The following is a 21,622-nucleotide window of genomic DNA, read 5'->3' on the forward strand; positions in this document are numbered from 1 at the left end:
GGGAGGCACATCGTGCCCTGACTTTGAGCAATCCCCCAAAACAGAGGGACAGCAGTTTTTTTGGGGGGGTCCTGGGCAGCCCTGGGGGCAGTGAAGAGGATGATCCCCTGCATCCCAGCAGCACCATAGGCACATGCTGCGGTAGAGCAGCTCTGGTCCAGATCAAAACCCATGGAAAATAGCTTGGTGTTATTGAGTCATTAAGTAAAATATATTTAGAGCCACATTATCGCAAGAAAGTCACGACTTCAGGGAGGTTTTCCCAGACTGGGATCTTTTACTGATGTCTGGCAGAACAGAAAAAAAACTCATTTAATTGAAGACCATATTTTTCCCCCAGAGTGCATCCCATACCCTTAAAGCTTCCCTGTGAAAAACCCACAGCCTCCAGCCTGCACAAGCATCCCAGTGAGCAGCAATCTAAACCAAGCAATTTCAGGTGAGGCACGAAACGCTGCTGTTGGAGAGCAGGAAAAAAAACCAAACCTCCTGGCAGAAGCAAAGTTCCCCAGTCCCAGCACACCCAGAGTGTGATCATAGAATCACAGAATCACCAGGTTGGAAAAGACCCACCAGATCATCGAGTCTCACCATTCCTATCAAATACTAAACCCTGCCCCTCAACACCTCATCCACCGGTCCCTCAAACCCCTCCAGGGAAGGTGACTCAACCACCTCCTTGTGACTTCCTGCAGACAGCTGGAGCTACAGCAGCAATGCAGGTGGATTGGTTGGGTCTTCAATTTAGCATGTCCCCAAAACCAGCTATAGATGTGATTTCTATTAAGTTGTACAATTGAAAGCTACTTGTGTAAGACGATTGCTTTTGGATACGTGCGTTGGAAGATCTGCTTTAAACACAAAGCAATTCAAGTGTAATTGTAGGAGTCAACCCTGCCCAAATTGCTCTTGGAGCAGCTTCCAGATGTCAGATGGACCCAAGGACGGATGAGCGGGCAGGACACAGCACCAAGAAAACATACAAAATTCTTTAGGGCTCCCCTAGGATTTCCAAGAGAAGGCACTGTCAGGGTTTTATGGAGCATTTTACATGAAATGCCAATCACCACAGACCTCAGAGCAGCAGCCCGAGGTCTCCTCTGCCACCTGTCCCAGGCTAGCACTGGCTGCTAGCAGGGCTCACCATGGACAAGCAAGGGATTGGGGCAAACACTGTTGATTTATGGCTGCTTTGCCTGTCAAGGAGGTGGGTACAGGCTTAACAGGAGTCCCAAAAATGCTCGTGCCTTGCCCAAGTTGCTAAGGATGTCAGTTAACCTGACCCACAGAGGGCTGGTTATGAGGTGGCAGCACAATACTTGTGGAAATTTATTCCCTATAGCATGAACAACTTCCCTTCCTTAGGACTTGGCTACAGAAAGGTACCACCACGCTCTATATTTACAAGAGATCACACAGAGGAACAAGGATGACAGTAATCCCCAAACTGATCGGAAAATAAGGAAGACCATTACCTAAACACACATCTGATGGCTTGGGAGGTGCCCTGAGGCAACTGCCTGGACTAGCAGATGTGAGCCAGGTCTTCCAAGAGTCTTGCAGAGCAGTGCTGGTGGCTGGAGACATCTCTGTACCTAACATCTGTGTTCAGGTAGCTGCATCTCATTCCTGATACTTTTACTCAAGCTGCATTAGTTCTGCAAAATAAGCCCAGAACATTACAGTATTTAACTCAAACATGGTTCAATGCTAGCAATTTCTGAGAAGTCGCCTTTTCCACACAGCATCCCTCCCATGAGGAGCAGGAGTCAGAGTACTGGCCTCACTAGTAAATCTGTTTTTCCTGTTAACAGCTTCAAACCTTTCATCACAGAGCATCTGGGCTCTCCCATGCCAATAACCTTCACCCCAAAACCCAGATGGGAGTTAAATGGCATCAAACATAACCATGAGAACAGAGGAGTGACTGAGCAGAGGATGGGATCATCACAAATCCTTCTCCCCAAGGGGAAAGGAGAGCATCCTTTCTCTAGTCTGTTTCTTAAGGAAACTAAATCCCCAGGACTCATCTCCCGTAAGGATTTAGGAGGCATGTTTTTGAAAACATCATTGGGAAAGGAAGACAAAGGAGTAATTCTGGAGACCATGCTTGAAGCCAAGTGCCCACCACTGACTTAAATACACAAAGACCCTCACCCACAGTTTCCAATGCCCTAATGAATTCACAAGCCCTCCTACCTCAGGCTGGTACTCGCCATCTCCCATGAATGAGGCTGTAAAGGATGGAATACATGGATAAGTCTTAGCTAGGAAGCAGGACCAGCAGCCCAGATCAGATCTTGCTGTGACCATGGCCTGTCTCACCCCAATAGCAGCTTTCAAAGACAGGCCATGACACATGGTAGCCTAGGCACGGGGTCTCACCAGCCTGGCCAGGACACTTGGCACACCAAGCTCAGCCTCCAGCCAGATGCGATCATGGAGTGTAAACACCTTGGTGTTGCATCTCTTTAATGATGCAATGCACACAAAGCAGCAATGCTCTCATCCCATGTTTCTGTTGTAGGAAGACAGACAGATGGCTTGAAAATTATTCTGTCCCTCCCCAGCATTTGCTGGTGCCACCTATGTCCTGCTTGGCATTGGCCTAAGGAACCATGGTGACCTGTCACCACCTCCAACCTCCACTCAGTACTTTGGGGAAAGGATCCAGGTGACCAACCTGTTACAGCAGCCTCTCGTCAGCCAAGCCCTCTCCATGGTCACAGCTACTCTCCCTTCCTCTCCATGTGCTAACAAGAGAAAAGAAGATATTCTGCAATGTTTGCGCTTTGATCTCCTTAAAATCCCTTTAGTATCCCCCCCTCACAGTTTCACGCAGCCATGATGACGAAGGTGCTTAGGGAAAGTCACTTTATTTTCTTTCTTCTTTAGAAATACTGTTTACAGCTTAAGAAAAGGTTCATTTTAAAAAAATAATCACCAGCTCAAGAAGAGTCCTGTCCACAGTGTTGGGGGCACTGGGCATTGCAAGCTTATGGGCCTCCCTGTTAACGTGGGGGCACTGTGAACACCTCTGATCTGTGCTCCTGGAGTTCAACAGGAGAACAAAAAGACTCAAGTATGACCATTTTCCTTCCCATCAGCAGCTGACATCTCTGGGCCTAAACTAAAGCTCTTTCTGCAGTTGGTTCAGTCAGGCTCCTCAGTTGGAGCAGGTCAAGCCACCGTGCAGCAGACTGAGGTCACAGAAAACAAGCCACCCCCCTCTCATTTAAATGCACTCTTCCAGTTGGGCTGCAGTACCTCCAGAATGCCGAGGTCTCCCAAGGCAAAACCCATGGACATGTTTTTGCTGGACCTTGTGCCCAGACGTTACCTCTCCAACCTAAGAGAGTTAGTTTCTTGACACAAGAGATCTCAAATGGATCCAATTTTCCTTTTCATCAGATTACCACCTCTGCCCAAACCAGCAGTGACACTGTCGGCTTGACTGTGTGGAGCAAAGGAACCCTACCTGCAGGCTCCCCACAGCACGTCCTCACCAGCAGCAGGACACTGGACTCTCACAGTGGGTGCCTAATGGGACTTTGAAGAATTACATGTGTTGTTCAGGGCTGCTGGGGAGTGGGATAGAACTACTCTGAGAATATTCATTGCCAAACTCATGAAGCTGGAAAACACAGAAGTTGCAGACAATATTAAGAGCAGTGCTGTTACTTAAGCCATTTCCAAACTCCAGCTTTGTGGGGTTGAGGTCCTTAAAGGAATTGGCACCTGCATTTAAAATACATAAATCTTCATTACTGTCTGTACAGTGATACTTCCAGCAGGGCTCAGGCTTTCAGATCCAGATCCTTTTGCGGTTCCACTTGCACAGATCCAATGAGCCTGTGGCTTTGAAATCCCCTTGGCAACTTTCTTTATAGATGTGGAACGTTTTGCTGCTGAACTGGGTGTCAGCACATGCCAGGGTCTCCTCGCTGAAGCGCTCAGAAGTCAAACAAACGCTCCCCCTCCACATGAAACTCCAAAAACTCTTTGTTGTGGAGACCAAAGATACCACTGCCCTCATCACACCATGAGTTACGATAAATTGCTGGCATGCACCTTTTGTGATTTATCTTAAGACAGAGAGCATTATAAATATTTTCATCCAAGAAACTCTAAAAAGAGGAGGGAAGGGTTAAATAAAGGCTTTACCCTCCTTAATATCAAATGCCAGAAAATCTTAAGTGAATAGAATCAAAATTGGTGTTAGCTCAGAAACGGAGAACAAAATTCAGCAGCCAGCCCCAAGTTCAACAAGTCTCAAACTCAGCACCCAGAGACGTCTCTCGCTTTGCGCTTCCTCTGGTATCTTACATGCAAGGGATCGAATCCCCTTTCTCTGGACCCAAACAGTGCCCAGTGAGGAGTTCTGGCTGTGTAATCGGCCGCTGTGAAAGTCTTGGATCCCCCGCTCCTCTCGTACTCTTGCACCAGCTCCTGGAAGCGGTCATAGTCGATCCAGGTGCACCACTCACCGTTGATCTTGAACTGGAAAGAAGAGAAACACATTACTGAGCCAGGGAGCAATGAGGAGGACCAAATAACACATTTATGTTAAGACAAGCTGTGTGCATATTAAATTGGTTAACCAGCTGTAGTCTTTTTTAAATTTGCCTGCCCCACTGGGGCCCAGGGTAAGACCATGCAGAAAGTAATTAGAATAACGAATACAAAGAAAAGAAAAACATGTGGACAAATACCCATAACTTGCTGCTCCAGAGCTACACTTCATCCACGGGGTTTGACAACACACACAGATACAGGATGGCTATTTCTTACAGCTTTAGTCATTTGGTGCTGTCTACCAGCAGATAATCTCCAAGAGGACCCTTCAATGTACCATATTCTACCACCACTTCAGCCCCATTTCCATGGCACATCCCAAAGACTTCCCAGGCGTGTCTGCACTTGCTAGGTATCACGACAGAAAGGCTCTGCTCTGGGGAACTGGAAGAGCCCTGAAGGCAACATGTAAACGTGAGAGCGATGCTCAGGTAGTCCTTGATGAACGGACCTTCCCAAGGTCAACCAAAGCCATGTGCTGTGGTGACTGGGATGGATTTGGTCGATTCTTGAAAGGGGTAAGAGGGCTATGTTTGGGAACGGGGGAAGATTAAAAAAAGGTTTAATGACATGAATCCTCATTCCATGTGAGAATTTTAAGAATTGCTTATTTTGACAAGCTGAAGCTAAGCTGCATTTGTCTAGTAGGCCCGCTCTGCTAATTTAGTAACAGCCTTGACTGAATCCTCAATTAGGATTTATCTGAGCTAAGAGCTTATTATGCACTTCATCAAAAAAAAAAAAAAAAAAGAAGAAAAAAAGAAGGAAAACAGACTGATTCCCTGTTGGTTTTTTTTCCCTAAACCTGATGGCTATGCATTTAAGATGGCACTTGACTTCCTGCCCAAAAGCTAAAAGCTTTTTTGGTTGGAAAACCTGCTGATGCTTGCAAAATTCTGCAATCAAACATTGTGATTGCTAATCTATAGCTGCCTGCGCAACTACAGCGAGTGCTTGCAGGAGCCGTCCTCTGCCCAGAGTGGAGATGTGAGACTGCAGAGTCATAACAGCGGGAGCGAGTCTCTCCATAAATAAACTTGCCCAATGTTCATTCTTCATACGCTAACGTGGAGGCCACGTTTCACCAAGGCAACATCTCCTTTCCAATGCGTGTGGCTGCAAGTCAGGCAACAGCAGATGAGACAACGTCCTGTCTGTAAAGCAGGTTCCAACAGGGCCCAGGCTCAAGAGGCCTGAACGTCCCCTCCCAGTGTGTGTGGAGGGGTAGGAGACAAGTTCACACCATCGAAGACTCCCTGCTCCCCCCAGATTTGATTCACTAACACGCAGCAAATTCTCACACAAATTAAGGGCAAACTCACCCCAACCCACAGGATGCAGCAAAGCCTTTACACACATGGCACACAGGAGAGCTGTTTGGCATACAAGCTGCTGAGCTTGTTCCCACGATGGGTACAGAGGACTCCTAACATGCCTAATGGATTACTACATAGACTTCAGGCCAACTAAAATAAACCTAGCACATAAAGAACAAAAAAGCCACTGAGACTTGAATTCAGCTGAACAGGCAATTTGGTAAAGCCTGTCACCTTGAAAATCAATGCCCTCAGGATGGAAAGGGGAGCTTGCAATAGGCCGTTAACCCTGTGCTCAAGAGTGGCTCAGTGAAAGCACCAAACCCACAGGAGATACTGGTGCCACCCAGACTGGACAAAATGAGAGTACGGTCCACAGCCACCATCCCCAGCCCAAACACTGGCATAGATACCTCCTTCTCCAAACTCTTGAAGCTAGAAACCGCAGGAAAACAGCACACTATAACCTGCAAGAGATACTAAGAACTATTTCTAGACTATTTGTAGAAGCCCTGCTCTGATCTTTGCTGTGTCAAGCCATTCATTGATGATGCAGCTGTACTCATAATCAGTTTAACTGGCAACGGGTGGGTAAAAACCACTCTACGACCAGGCTGGCATCAGTGCTGGTGCTTTCATCACCCACAGCTTCAACACCAGCGTAACACTGTCACTGCCCAGCTGAGGGCAGAAGCATTTTCACACAGCGATTAGAGTCTGGCATGAGTTTCTGGGAGGTAATCAGATAATTTCTCTCTTTTTAGAAGTAAATTATTCCCCTCCCTCCTCACATCATGCCATGGCTGTATCTCACCACAGTTGCTGTTCTGCACTTTGATCAGTCCAGCAGCAGAAGGAGATAAAACCAAACATCTCCCAACACCAGTCCCAAGAAGTCCCCATCCTCTGGAATTGAGCATCAAAGCTTTCAGAGGCCACCAAAGGAAGCACACAGTGGAGCAAGCAAGGATTCAGCTGGCCCTAAGGCAGCATCCCCAGACCACAAGCAGTCTGTGCTCCTGAGCAACGTGGCGTGCTAAGAGGTGGCTCGGTGAGTGGCCAGGAGGGACCTCTGCCCTGTCCTCCCCTTAGCATAAAGCTCTGCGTGTGCTTTTCTAGAGATAACACCACTGCTTTGCAGGATAAACCCCTTCAGACTTGCATAAACCATGCGCATTGCTCAGCATCCTGAACTCTGGCTGGGTCACCAAAGTGAGATTTTAAGCTATTTAATTCTCACTCCACCTGAACATGCAGCTCCTGGCACAACAGAGCTATTAAGACTGGGAGCTGCCTGCTGCAGACTAAGGTGACACCACCATTCCCACCAGAATAACCAGACAAACACCGCCTGGGATTCATTACAAAAGCAGATTAAATAATATTAAATATTTTTAGTGCTGCAGTAGCACAGCTATAGAACACCAAGAAATAGGAGCAATCCTTAAAGTGTGTCATGGAAAGCAATTACTTCTGCTGAGGAACAAAACATGGGCTGGGGGAGAACAGCCTCAATTGCCCACAAGATTTACAGACTGGATTTTAACAATTTTATGATTATTCCATAGATAAGAGAAGATTTAAGACTCCAAATAGTTTCACAACATCCATTTAACAGGTGAACCAATGCTAAACATGACTGTTACTACAAACTAATGCAGTCAGACTTTTTAGTGAATTTTTCACTACCTGGTTAAGTCTTTTAAGGTAATAAACACATCGACAGAAGACCAACGGCAGAAATCCCTCCTCCTTCCCTTGTTTTATTTTTTTCTTTAAGCTAGCATCATAAAAAAGTAATAAAGCTCCTTCAGCCAGCTCTGAAGCCAGGCTGTGTTGTCTGGAAAGGCAAACTCATCCTCCCCAAAGGCTTTACTCAAGCAGCGAGATGACACGGAAGTCAGTGCACGCCTTCCCCTCAGACCTCGTGCTTCCAAGGTCCCCAAGCTCTGGTCTCTGTGGTCCCACCACCGATCTCTCCCTACAGACGCAGTACGGGTCCACAGCAAGGCAAAACTTGCCTGATTTTTTAATATCCTACAGCCAGGGCAAGGAGCACCAGCCTGAGCAGGTATTAATGCTGAGAAAGTGACAGGCAAAAGAAATAAGAGGAAACTTGTCATGGCCTTCAAGCCCAGAAAAGCAGATCTAGGCATGACAGGGGACCATCACTGGGATATCTGTCCAGGGGTTACACACCTCTGCCAGGAAAGCCATGGCTGGACCCAGGGGAGCCACGGTGCAAAGGGATGGAGCTACTTGCAGCTGGGTTGTCCATGGACACAGCCAGTATCTCAAACACTCTACAGCAAAACTAATACACATACAGCACAAAGACAATCAGCAGCCACGACTGAAATGGAGGGCCAAGTTACCTGGGAGCATCAGCAGAACACAGCTCACACCTTCCTTTCCTCTTACAACTCACAAGAGTGGATATGAACAGGAAATTTCTTTAAATTTATTTTCTGCAGTAGGTTTACAGCTGCTATGACCAGACAGAGAGAAGATTCTTGCTACAGAAATCCATCAACATTCATGAAGGAGTAGAGTCACACTACATATTTCTTATCAACATATTTGCATAAGCAATTTTGGGGTGTAAAAACGTATGCATATATTGAGGACAATATAGTTTGATTTACTACATTCCCCTAGACATGCATAATTGCCAAGAAATAAACACAGGGTTTATATGAAGGGATGAAGTATAGAAGAGAAGCAGAGATGGTGACACACGAAACGCTAACACTGAAAAATGGAAGTCAGCCAAAAATCAATTAGTTTTTCCTAACAAGGATAATGTTATATTTTCTTCAGAGAAAAAACACTGAAATGAAGAGGCTCCTCTTCATCCGTTCACCCTGGCCTTTCTCTATAAATAAAAAAAAAATCGTGTATTTTCAAGAAAGGAGTAAATAGAACAGGCTAGGTAAGAGAATGAAGCACAGCAGTGGTGCAAAACCTGTTGCAGCTCCTTGCAGGACACAACCTGAGTTGGAAGGACAGAATTTGTCCCTGATGGGAAGAGGATGCATGGGAAAGCTTTATCCAGAGAGCAGGGTTGCAACACAGCATCCCCGAAGAGCAGAGGGAAGACTGGGAAGAGGAAGAACTTGTCTTGCAACAGCCTCTCTTTAATGACTCAAGGACATGAAGATTTAGTAGTCCAACAAATGGGTTCTTCCCCAGGCGGCTGCACAAGATTTAATGGTTAATACAGCAGTTTTATGGGTAAAGACCACATGCACACACACAAATCAATCAGTGGTGAGCAGGGGAAAAAAGTGCATGATTTAGTTGCAAGGAGGCACAGACACTGGTGTAGCATAAAATCATAGAATCACCAGGTTGGAAAAGACCTCTTAGATCATCTACTCCAACCATTCCTACCTGCCACTAAACCATGTCTCCAAGCACCTCATCTACCCATCTTTTAAATACCTTCAGGGATGGGGACTCAACCACCTCCCTGGGCAGTCTCTGTCAGTGCCCGAAGACCCTTTCTGTGAAAAATTTCTTTCTGATATCTAGTCTGAACCTCCCCTAGTGCAGCTTGAGGCCATTCCCCCTAGTTCTATCACTACAAGCCTTTGTGAACAGTCCCTCCCCAGCTTTCTTGTAGCCTTTACAGGTGTTGGAAGGTCGCTATAAAGTCTCCTCAGAACCTTCTCTTCTCCAGGCTGAAAACCCACTTCACTTCCCAAAATCGCTTGGCTTAGAAGCATCTAAGACCGCTGGTAGGGGAAACAGCAGATGCCCGACTAGAGGGAAATGCCATGTCAAACACGTTACTTGGGAATGCATTATCACTCCAAATTTGCAATGCAGCAGCTTTTGGCTACTGTTTTTTTATCACAGCTCCCCCCCCATCAGCCACTTCTCTAGGTATAACATCAAAAAGGCAGTCAGAAAAATTATCTTGATGGCTCCAACCTTGAGCTCCTTAATCTAAATTTGAAGACAGCCCATCATTGTGATAAACAAAACAGCCTTTACACTTCCACACAGGCTATTATTAAAACAGATCATATATAATAGGATTGCAAAGCACTTGGCGTTACGCAACCGCTATGACTGTTTTCGCCACCTGCCAGTATGAAGCTCTCCAAGTCAAACAAATAATTCATTGAATTATTACACACAGTTTCTCATCTAATTAAGGCTCACAATTATTTAAGGCTCCTTTTGTTCAACAGTGGCAGTGACTGAACTGGAGTCACTCAGGAAAAGGAGAAGAAATATTATAGATTAATTTATCTTAATAGGGTCATATGGCTTGTTAAAAATCTGGAAAACTTTTCATTTTAATTACCAGTTGTAACCTCAGGCTTTAGTGGGAAGAAATTAAGTTGGTTATTAAGTTACAAATGCATGCAATACAAGGTAATCGTCAATGCAACAGGACACCAGACAGGCAGAGGTAAGAGTCTTGCTACACCCCATGTCCATGGGGCTAAACAAAAATCTGAGCCCTGGGAATAACCAAGTTTTAAACACCCCAGCAACTTACCAGACAGAATCTAGGAAGAGTTAACAGTAGCAAAGGTTTCTCAATTTTAGATGGAAACACGGTAGGCCTGTGGTTATACATTCAGTGCCTTAAACAAGTGCTCATTAGCAATTAGAAATGTTAAAGTAGATGAAACGCCTTCCAAAGCTGGCAACGAGAATGCCTGGAAACGAGATCTGCTATTGTGATTTCCAAGAGTGACAGAAGAAGGCAACACCAAATCCAGGCTGACCGGACCCATACGCAGATGGGTGGGTGCTGTCCCTCCCCAGCACTGTACAGCCTCGCGCCCACGGGGCTGGAACTCTGCAGCTCTTGAGCTTCTCTTCATTACATCTAATCTGGCGTAAGGCATTCTATAGAAAAGATTCATTATTGCTGATTATTTTTTAATCCTTACCGGCTGCAGAGCAGAATATCTTGTCTGCTAATTAAACCAGGGCTACCTCCAGTTTTAATTCCGATGGATGAAAAACGGATTACTTGAACACAACTGTGATCTGTTAATAACTAACAGATCAAGCACAGCAAAGCCACCTTTCTATTTGGAAGGAAAGAATGAAAAAGGCCCTTCAAGAAACAGCACAGGAAGGACATGGATCTGTTGGAGCAAGTCCAGAGGAGGCCACAGAGATGGTCCGAGGGCTGTTGCACCTCCCATACAAGGCTGAGAGAGTTGGGATTGTTCAGCCTGGAGAAGAAAAGGCTCTGGAGAGACCTTAGATTAGCTTCCCAGTACTGAAAGGGGCTCCAGGAAAGCTGGGGAGGGGCTCTTGATCAGGGAGTGCAGCGATAGGACGAAGGAGAATGGTTTTAAGCTGAAAGAGGGGAGATTTGAGATGAAATCTTAATAAGAAATGTTTTCCTGTGAGGGTGGGGAGTCCCTGACACGGGTTGCCCAGAGAAGTGGTGGCTGCCCCATCACTGTAGGTGTTCAAGGCCAGGTTGGATGGGGCTTTGAGGAACCAGATCCAGTGGGAGGTGTCCCTGCCCACGGCAGCGGGGTGGAACTGGATGATCTTTAAGGTCCCTTCCAACTCAATCCATTCTATGATTCTATGAAACAACATTTCATCCTAACACTGGCAACTAGAGATGTTCTTCAGCTACTGATCCACCTTGTCATCAGTTGGGGAACAATCTCATCCCTGATATTTGCTGCAGGCACAGGGTTGCACCCATTTGGTGACCTTTTGACATGAAGCAACACCCCAAGTTTGTTTTTCCTTTTGTACTGTGTCTCTGTCACAGGTATGGGATAGCACTGACGTGTGAGCAAGCAGAGAATGTGATCCAAACCCTGGATTTGGGATGATGGATTGCAAGGACAGCTTACACTCTCCAAATGAGGCAGGAAGGAAATAAATGTGATGGACTATTTTTCTCTAATATAACCCTTGTTAGTCGATCTGCAGCTGGTAGTTAAGTGCTTCCTTTTCCTCCCTAAATATAGATGAAATGCTCAGCATGGAACAACTTCAACGCCTTTCACCCAACCTCTCGAGCCTTCTGCAAGTGCAGGCAGGATGCACATGAAGCCTTCACATCCCACCTGAGCCCCCATGGTACAAACGGTGCTAGAAAATGCAGTGGGAAGGAAAAAGCAGTTTCCCTCGCTGTTGAGAGGATTTCTTGGATGATGGAGAGCAATGAGAACCTTTGGCCAGGGTACCATCTCCTCCCAGTTCAAATTACTCATGATACCAGCCTTAAATCCTGTATACCCTCAGCAGTGGATATGGGTTATGAGAAATGGAATGCTTACAAGGATCTTCCTAAAAGCAGCTCGTCCCCGAGTATAGAGGATTCCAGGATGTTACACTGAAGAATGCAACACTTAACCCAGAGAACCTCCACCAGGGAAACAATCCAACCAATGAGACAAGGGAGTTCTGGGGCACACGACTGTGTCTGCACCACAAGGGAGCAACTGAATCCAGTATACGGACTTAAATCTGCTTGTGGAAGCCAGGAACATCAAGCAAAAGAGGATCACAGTCACTTTTCTGAGCTCACTCGCCATTCATTTCACCCTGTTAACCAAGACTCTCAGAGAGAGCAAAATAGGATGGGATTTCAGGACTATCCCCTGTGCTATGCGTAGCTAAACGGCACAGAAACCAATCCCAGCCAAGGCCTAGATCAGCAGCACACGATACAAACTGCACTAATGAGAAACTCACAGCTGTAAAGCAACAGGGAGAATATGGCTGAAAACAAAACTAACCCACCTGCAAAAGCAAGGTAGATGTTTAAAGGAATGTAATAGAAGGGGGTTTTGTTCTAGATATGACCAAGATACTTTCATTCCAAAAATCTTTGCTACAAGGCAGCTACAGCACATTCCCCCTTAGGCGACTTGTTATGGCTGTCTCAAGGATATATTTATTGTACAGCCCTGGAAAAGGAGTTGCCTAAGGTGTCCCTCTAGGAAAGGTTACTTGAATTAACTGTTGAATTACAAAGTTGGTGCTCTCTCAATATCTCAGTCAATTAGTTCAAAAGCACTGTGATAAATTAGATTTTTTTGTACCACGGTGTTTATAGGATTTGCTACAAAGAGAATATAATTACTCAAGACTTTAGCACTATTGCTAAAAAAAGAATCGAGGTGAACGGAGCCAACACACACTGGGCACCTCTCAAGAAGAGATGGAAGCCAGTATGTGGGGGGTTCTGGAAAGCTGTGAGGAGGACACAGAAAAGATGAGGAAGAGGAGCTCTCCCAGCTGTGGAAACTCAGACCAAGCCAAGGAAGGGTTGCACTCAACCCTGCCCGTCCTCTCTTGGCCTTCAAGCTTAAGATGCTTATTCCCAGCTGGCCCAAAAAAAACTGGAAATTCCAGAAATCAATGTTTTTTTCAGGCCACAAGGAGCAGGGTGCAGTTGTTCTCTGTTATTTTTCAGGGCTCTGAAAAGCACAACTGGAAAACAAACATTTTGCTGTAAGGCTTCAGTTTATAAGGCTTTTTAAGCTGTCCTTGAACAACGCAGGAGTGCCAGATCCAAAGCTCTCCAAGATTACGCAGGGCACATCTCCCTTCCCAAGACTCAGAGTCCTGAAGGCTTTCACAAGCATCTCACCTGTACCTGCAGAAAGACCCCGATACTGGGAATGCTTCTGGTCAGCAGGGAAAAAAAAACTTGTGTGGGAAGACACTTGGAAGCCACACGGGAGATTTTTAAGGCACTGAAATACCCCAAAACCACCAATCTTTGTAATGCCTCTTGATTTCCCATGAAAAGAACACCAGACATAAAAACTGCAGCTTCCGCTAGCTAAACTCCCTTCTTCTACTGAAATCCCTGGACTTCAGACACCAAATCCTAAACAACTATTCACCCAGGAAGTAGCTGCCAATCACTGATTCCTTGTAACTCAAGGAACAGAGGTTGTAAACAAGATGCTTTATTTCCCTGACATTTCCAGGCTTTTCTGTACAAGCTGGCATTTCAATACTGGCACTTAAAATTATTAATTTTAAGCACTGTTTGAACACCTTAAAACTCAGACCTACCAGAAAACAATGAAATAAATCACTTTCCATAATGTTTTTTATTACTGTCTTCCTGCAACTCCTTAACTTTTTAAATATACCTTTGATTTTGCAATTACTCGCTGTAGTTTGATTGCTCCCAGAGCACAGGTTTTCCACAAATAATATACACTGACAAATTTTATTCTCCACTGGAGCCTGAAATTCAGAATTAAATCTAATAGAAATAAATTTATTTTTTATTAGCTATTTTAGTACCGTGTATAGATTGTTTCCAAAAGACGCCCTCTCCTAATGGCTTTGGAAAGCGGAGCAGCTGTTGAATTCCTCCTGGGTCGGTATCAATCTATTCTTGTTACTAACAGTGTTACTTAAATTATGCATGAATAAGTTAGGAGATGATGTTTCCTTTCTTTCCTTGGGTTCCTCACCTTAGAAGGGGAAAGAAAAGCTTGCATTGGAGGATTTGCTCAGGGACAGTTGTTAGTGGCAATAACCAAGATCGCAATTGTAAATAAGGCAACCTTAAGGTGAGTTAAAACACACACAGAGCCAGGTACCCTGGTTTTCATCGCTCCTTTCCAGTTGTTCCCCTAAAACTGCAAACTGTAAAAGCAAGCAACAGTTTTGTAACTGAGCAGAAGTTTCCAACAAAGGGATTACAGTCCTCTTCAAACATGGATTTCAAATAAACATTCAGATCTTTTGCACATGGTGATTTTAGCCAGCTATTCCCTGCACGTATTGTGCATTGCCTCGCACAGAAAGCCCTGCGCCACCACTCACTGAACCAGCTCCCATTTAAGCGAGAGATGCGCCTTCAACAAACACGAGCAAAGAATATGCAAAGAGGAAAATCATAACAATTAGCATAATAAGTAGCAGCTCCGTCAATTGCCCAGCTAGCACATTATTATCTTTCTATTAAGCTTTTCTGGAGCTCAGAAAATCAAGTTGTACTTGATATTTTTCATATCCTGCATTTCCCTTCTATTGCAAATTGTGTTGGTATTTATGAGGGATCTCAAGTTTCAAACCAAACACTTTACAGACACAGGCTGCTGAGACATGCTTGGCCTGCAAAGCACTCCAGTAGCATCAGTGATGCTGGACTGGTGTCAGAAGGCAGCACTGCTACCTCTTCTCCACCATTAGGATGGAGGACGCATTGGATTGTTCCAGCAGCTTCATTCGTCCTGCAAAACAGTTTGCGGAAGGATAGCTCCAGTTTAAAAGGAGAGCATCCTCTGTTAACATCCACGTGTCAATGTCTTTTGCCGAAACTATTTTTCCAAAGGAAGAAAAATACATTAATTCAACTCTGGTTAAAAGGAAGGAGGTCTGCGGTTCTGGTGAACATCAAAAAGATCCCGAAGAGGTAAACCACAACCACCTCCTATTCTGGTGTAACTTCCTTACACTGAAAACCATAATGAGAGCACAGAAATAAGAGAAAACCAGCTGACCCACCTGCAGCAGATTTGTTCTTGCCTTTCTCAAAATGCAAAGCAGCGAGTGCAACAAAGCATAGACGATCCTGCACTGAGCTCCTCCTGGAGCCACTAAATGCTCCTTGCCTGGATTGCTGTGAGTTATCACGACCAGCTGAAACTTGCAGCAGCTTCAGTAACTATTCTGCAGCATGCTCTGCAATACCTGCTACACATTTCAACATTTAAAGGGGGTTTATAAGAAAGACAGGGAAAAACTTTTTAGCAGAGCCTGTAACAATAGGACAGGGGATAATGGTTTTAAACTAGAAGAGGAGAAGTTTAGATTAGATATTAGGAAGAAATTTTTTTTCACTGAAGGTGGTGAAACACTGACTCGGGTTGCCTGAAGAGGTGGTAGAGGCTCTGTCCCTGGAAGCGTTCAAAGTCAGGTTGGATGGGGCTCTGAGCAACCTGATCGAGTTGAATATGGCCCTGCTCACTGCTGGGGGGTTGGACTGGATGACCTTCATGGTCCCTTCCAGCACAAACCATTCTATGATTTGTTTTCTCCAAAAAGCATCCAGCTAACTCTAGAAAGAAATATGTTGGAACAAGGCAATTGTACAACACTTTCAGGTAGAAGATCCAGCGCCTCGTCTCACACCTTAGCACAGTCTCACCTTCTTGTGAGCTATCAGGAGACAGTTTGAGTGTTCGTGTTCGCAGGCGATTTCGTAGTCAGGGATGAGGTCAGCCAGCTCCTGGACGAAGTGCACCACCTCCTCGTGCCAGGGGACGTTGGCCATGGTGAGGTTGCTGGCTGAGCTTTCACCGCAGTATGTCACACCCTGAGAAGAAACATGGAAATCATCACTGTCAGCTTAACCCTCCACCAGCTCAGGGCAGTGCCAGCACATCAGCCACGCCAAATCCTGTGAACAGTCTGGTTTGTCCCCTTCACGCTGCATCTAATGGAAAGGTAACAAATTTAGAGATGGCACCAAAAATCAGTCTCTCCCTCCATGATACAAACCAGGCTTCTCCAGCAGTAAAACATAGGGTAGCCTTTATCCTGGAAAGTAGCTTTTAAAGCACTCAAATGGAGGATGCTCCAGCTCCTGAGCTACCAAGGTATCAGCAGCTCCGTTCACCTGGAGCTCTGCAGGCTGCTCACCAAGTGCCTGCCAGTGCAGTATGGTAGCACTTTAAGGAAGACACAGAGGGTGCTCCTCCCTGCTTCCCCCCTGATCTCACCTACAGAAGATGGCTACAGTGACTCCAGCACGCTAGATCCTCATTAAAAAAAACAACATAAGAGATAGGAGGCACTTGCCAAACCACTCAATATCCCCCCTGGATATTGAGGGCCATGAGCTAGATACAAAAATAACATTGGCACAGTAAAGCCAATGCAAACAGTCAGTAAACACACAGATTATTTTTCAGGGCTGAGTACCTGAGCAAACACCCCAGAAATATAAAGGCATTTGCAAAAATTCCCTCCAGCTCATCTCGATCTTACTATCTTTTGCTTAAATTAATTTAGTATTTACTGAAAGCCGTTTGGAAAAAAAGTCTATCTCTGCCTGTGTCTCCTGTGCAAGCAGAGGGAGGGCAAAAATCCAGGCTTAAGTTGGTGCAAGCAGAGAAACTCTTATTGTTTACCAATGAGTAGAATTCACTTGATGACATTAAAAAGCAGCTTCTGTTGTTTTGGTCAAAGGCAACCAGAACAACTGCTTATTTCTTTGTTTCCAGATAAAATTTATTACAGGCTCACCCAGCTGGTTTCACCTGCGGCATCGCAACACAGGTCAGACTCATCGTCACCCAAAAGGGCAAACTCACATAAAAAACTTGGCTTTTCTTCTCAAGCCCAACCCCTCTGTCCCTCTAGTGGTTTCATAACCTTTGCACTTTGGCTGAACTCTTATTCCAGTCACAAAATCCCATCAAGCACAGGTTTTTAAAACCGAGCACACACAATGTTATGGATTATGTTTTGCATTGTCATGTTTTTATTCACAAAGAGCACTTCTGCTTCTTTGAAATGGCATTTGCATGCACACTACGCTTACGGCACCAGCTGATGTTGCACCCCCAGGACCTAATTCAGCTATGTTAAAGCTGAACATGTCATGTCCAGCAATAAACAGAGACAGATTCTTTGCAAATACTTAAAATTAGAGCAACGTGAACCATATAGTGCTTAAATAGGGCTACAAAAGAAACAAACTCATGCTAATTAGAAACTGTATATGTTTTGGAAGCAATTACTTTCTGGCCAATAAATTTATGAGGGACCTCCTCTATTAATCTGCTCAAGCAAAGGATATCGGAGCCATGTACCATAATTCAGAGCTGACATGGAAACAGGCTGACTGACTGTACACAACCACAGACAAGTCCAGGACTGCTAAACAGGGAAGCGCATTAATTTTTTAGCCCAGCTTTGAAAGTCTGAAAAAGATTTTAAACACTTTTACATTAGAGCAGCCAGCCACGCAAATAATAGGATCTGTATCTCCAAAGTTCAGCTGTATAGACACAGCTCCATATAGCAGTATTTTCCCTGCGTTCATTATACAGATTATGGTTTGAGCAGCATGAAAAATGTATGACTACAGAGGGGAAAAATTCTTAAGAAGCTACAACATGACTCATTCTTTTTACAAACTTCAAAGATATCATTTTCAAGCAAAGAAAGCGCAGCGGCAAATGGAATAACTATGTGCTTGGATGGCTGATTAATTCACAAGCACAAATCAATGAAAATCAGCTTAGCGGCACACCGAAGGAAAGCACATCAGCTTTCAACTTCCGCAACTTCTTGAAATTTGAGTTAATTAACAGCGCTGATACCACTTAAAAAATATGAACAGTTTATTAGGGCGGTCATGTTGTATTTTTCAGTAATACACAAAGACAGTTATTAAGACATCAAGTATTAAAAAAGGAAATCGTTCTATTGTACACCCTAAGCTTTTACACTAACTTACTTGCAGTAGCAACGTCAATGATGCTGCCTTTTAATTAGTCTTTAATAAGGGTCTTTTTAGCATCCTAATCATGCTACACAGCTTTGGCCAAATACCTTGAAATACAGATGCCTTTTGAAAAGCATCTCAATTATTCTCAGTTACGCCAGTATGGATCCAGGACAAGTGTGCTGAGCATGCTCTGGATTTCCGTGCTGCTGCAACAGAGCCGAGTGTGCACAACTGTATTCAAGGAATGTTTTGTGCCAAGATGATTATCGCTGCAGCGAGAAGCACATTTCTTCCACGGCGACCTGGCTTCTTGCCGGAGATCTCAACAGCCAGCAATCATTTTAATCCAAGGGGCTATGAAGGAAAGATTACTGGGGAACTAAATATGACAGTGCTTTGTTTCTCAATACTGAAACTGCAGGCTTCCCAACTGAATTACCGAAACAAGAGAATTTGCTTAACTTCGAACCCACAAATTATAAATTTCTTTAATTGAGGCTCATGCGAATTAACAGAACAAAGCGTCAGCCAAGCTGCTGAGTGACAGAGCCACTGTTTAAAAACTGGGGCAGCCCTGACCCAAGACAAATATAAAAAGCCTCAAATGACATGTTGATAGATTGCACTCTGCAATAAAAATGCTTATGATCTGAGCATCAGTATTGTCCAAATTATATACACAAGCTCTCTTGCACGTCTACTCCTCACTGGAGTGGATTCAGGCTCATTGGTTGTTTTCAATAATCACTTCCAAGTTTATTTAATGCAGGACACTGGTTTATTTGTGTCAGTTAAATCTGAAAAGCAGGAATGGAAATGGTTTGCTGCACAGCATAACCCCAATATTCCACACCAGCTCTCCAGATGCACCACACATACAGATGTGCTACATGCAGATCAGCGCTACAGCAGCCCATAAATCTTCAGCCACTCCCCTGCAGCCAAAGGAACTCCTCCTGTAAAAGCAAAACTCCAAAATGCTGGATGCAACCTCTCATTCCAGCTCTCAGAACGAGCTGCACAGACACTGACAGAAAAACGGCTGGTGTTAAATCACTCACCCCTCTGCTCCTTATGCCCTCATAAAGAGTGATTGCACAGAGCAAAGTGGGAGGAGTAGAAAGACTTAATCTGGTCAGCAGGAGGTGAATTTTCAGCCCGTGACCTGCTTCACTATGACCTGCGCCTGTCCTGCCTCAGTTTCCCCAACTGCAAAACACCGTCCATAGTGCCAGCCCTGCTGCTGCAAGCACGCACGCAGAGCCACAGCCAGAAACTTGTTATCACAGACTGTTAGTTGAGCACAGTGACACTGGGCCGTCACACTCAGCCAGGCTCCACACACTATTTCCTAGAGCTTCCCATACTCACATCTAAAAGGCTTGCAAGCCTAACGCAATTTCCATGCCCTGTGCTTCCCACTTATTATGGACAGTAACCTTTACTGAAACAAAAAATAGATGAGAACAATGCATTCGAGCCTGGATTTTCATCAGGCTCACATTTGCACTCTCCCAGACTGCAAAAACTCCTCCTCCAAATCAGAAATGCATTTGTATTAAACCACAGGTTTGGACAAAAGACTGACTTTTCAGTGTGGTGGAGTTGCTCAAGAATTCAAAATGTAGTCATTCACATTCACATGCAATGAAACTTGTTATCAAGCCTTACTAGGTACTCACAGCTTGAAAACCCCACTGATGTCAAGCTGAAATCCTCATACACATGTGTCAGAAACTCGTAACCTTTAGCTGGATCAACAGAAGTAGCAAGCTGGCTCCCTGCCTCCGTCATCCAGCTGCTAATAAACAGAGCGGATTTCAGGAGAGGCTGCTCAGGACTCAGCCAGAGGCAGTTTTCCATGACAGCCCAGGTAACTGGGATTCACCCAGCAGAGCCAGAACTCTCATAGTGGACTCCCCTCCTGCTCTGCAGAATGATGGGGAGGCACAGAGATGGCACCACCCCATGTACAACCCTTCCACTGCCTACCTGGCTGCCTTGAAACAGCCTCGCCTTGTATCTTTTTCTTGGACACATGGCTTGCAGTTGAGAGGACATTAAAGTGGTCAACGCTGTTTTTCCAGGAGTGGAAATCATACATCATTTGGATTTTACAGCAAGCACAAGGATAGGAGATTTTTTAACTTCACCTTCTCTTCACCTAAATGCAGACTGGAACAGCAACAAGACTCTGAATAGCTTTTTGACAGGTGGGGCAATTGCCTCTTGCTGCATGCAATTAAAAACTCATTAAAGCAGAGCTCATTTTCCTCATTATTTTAAGCACTTAAATAATCTTTACTGTTTAACATGACAAGAGTGAGCAGACCGGACAGATAATTCCCTCTGGTCCTTCCTTCCAGAAATTTGCTTGCTCATTTTAATCTTGTAACAAAGCTCTAGACACCAAGAGCAGGAGCTGCAGTCCCAGAATGTTACCCTTGGCTCTGCCGGACACCGAGTCCTCCCACCAGCACAAGCTCAGTACCAGGCTGCTGCGCTGGAGCTGCAGAACAATCATCAGGGACAAGTACTTTCAAGTGGCTGAAAAACTGATTTCACAAAGGAAATGCTGTGCAGTGCCACGACTCTCATCTCTGCTGCGCCCCAGTCCTGCCCTCAGACAGCTCTGCGATGCCACGGCAACAAACCTTGAACAAAGGACAAGCCAGGCTTGCTTTTTTCCCTCTCTTAAATTGAACCGGATGGAGAGAAAGGCTTTCTTTTTGCAAGACTTTGCACCAGCAGGAAGCCACGCTGTGAGATGAATCTTCGCTTTAGCAACTACAGACCACATCCCCAGGGGTATCGTTGCATTCACAGCTCTGCCCAGAGCAACCAGATCTTTCTCACCATTGCAGAAGCAGCTCTGCAAAATCTGGTTTGGGAGTCTGAGCACTTGACGTGCACAACCTTAAAGCTACTGACAATGCAGAGTGGATGCGTGGACACAGTCACAACGGAATGTGAAAGTGTGTTCAGGTCTGTCCAAATTTTACTCCCAACTGGTCTTCTGTGCACTCACCTGGTCCCACACAACGTGACCCAGCAGCACACTCCGCTGAATGAGTTTAAGACCCTCTTAGGATTCACTTCAAAATCCTTTTGCCCTTTTGGTTTAAGAAGGCATGCAAGTGGCAAAATCCTACATGTCAACACGTGCATCTGGCTTTTAAAGCAAAGAAGGTAACATTGCAAAAAGATGAGTTGCACACTCAAGATGTTAAATACAATCAACTTGAACCGCAGCAGAGACATTATGGCATTAAATGACTACTGCAACAAATAAAGTTAA

General features: G+C 45.0%; 1 protein-coding gene across 1 annotated transcript in view; it reads right to left on the bottom strand.

Annotated features, from left to right (window-relative positions):
• Positions 1-2,860: 2,860 nt before the first annotated feature.
• The window catches only part of LOC138729741 (S-adenosyl-L-methionine-dependent tRNA 4-demethylwyosine synthase TYW1-like), a 90,127-nt gene continuing 71,365 nt past the window's right edge, over positions 2,861-21,622 (bottom strand). The window contains exons 15-16 of the mRNA XM_069874226.1: positions 16,015-16,182; positions 2,861-4,500 (exon numbers count right to left, since the gene is read on the bottom strand). Coding sequence (XP_069730327.1) covers positions 4,279-4,500; positions 16,015-16,182 — 390 coding nt within the window. The 3' untranslated portion in view covers positions 2,861-4,278. The remainder of the gene's footprint in view (positions 4,501-16,014; positions 16,183-21,622) is intronic.

Source organism: Phaenicophaeus curvirostris, chromosome 21 (genome assembly GCF_032191515.1).
Source record: "Phaenicophaeus curvirostris isolate KB17595 chromosome 21, BPBGC_Pcur_1.0, whole genome shotgun sequence".
Classification (NCBI taxonomy): Eukaryota; Metazoa; Chordata; class Aves; order Cuculiformes; family Cuculidae; genus Phaenicophaeus; species Phaenicophaeus curvirostris.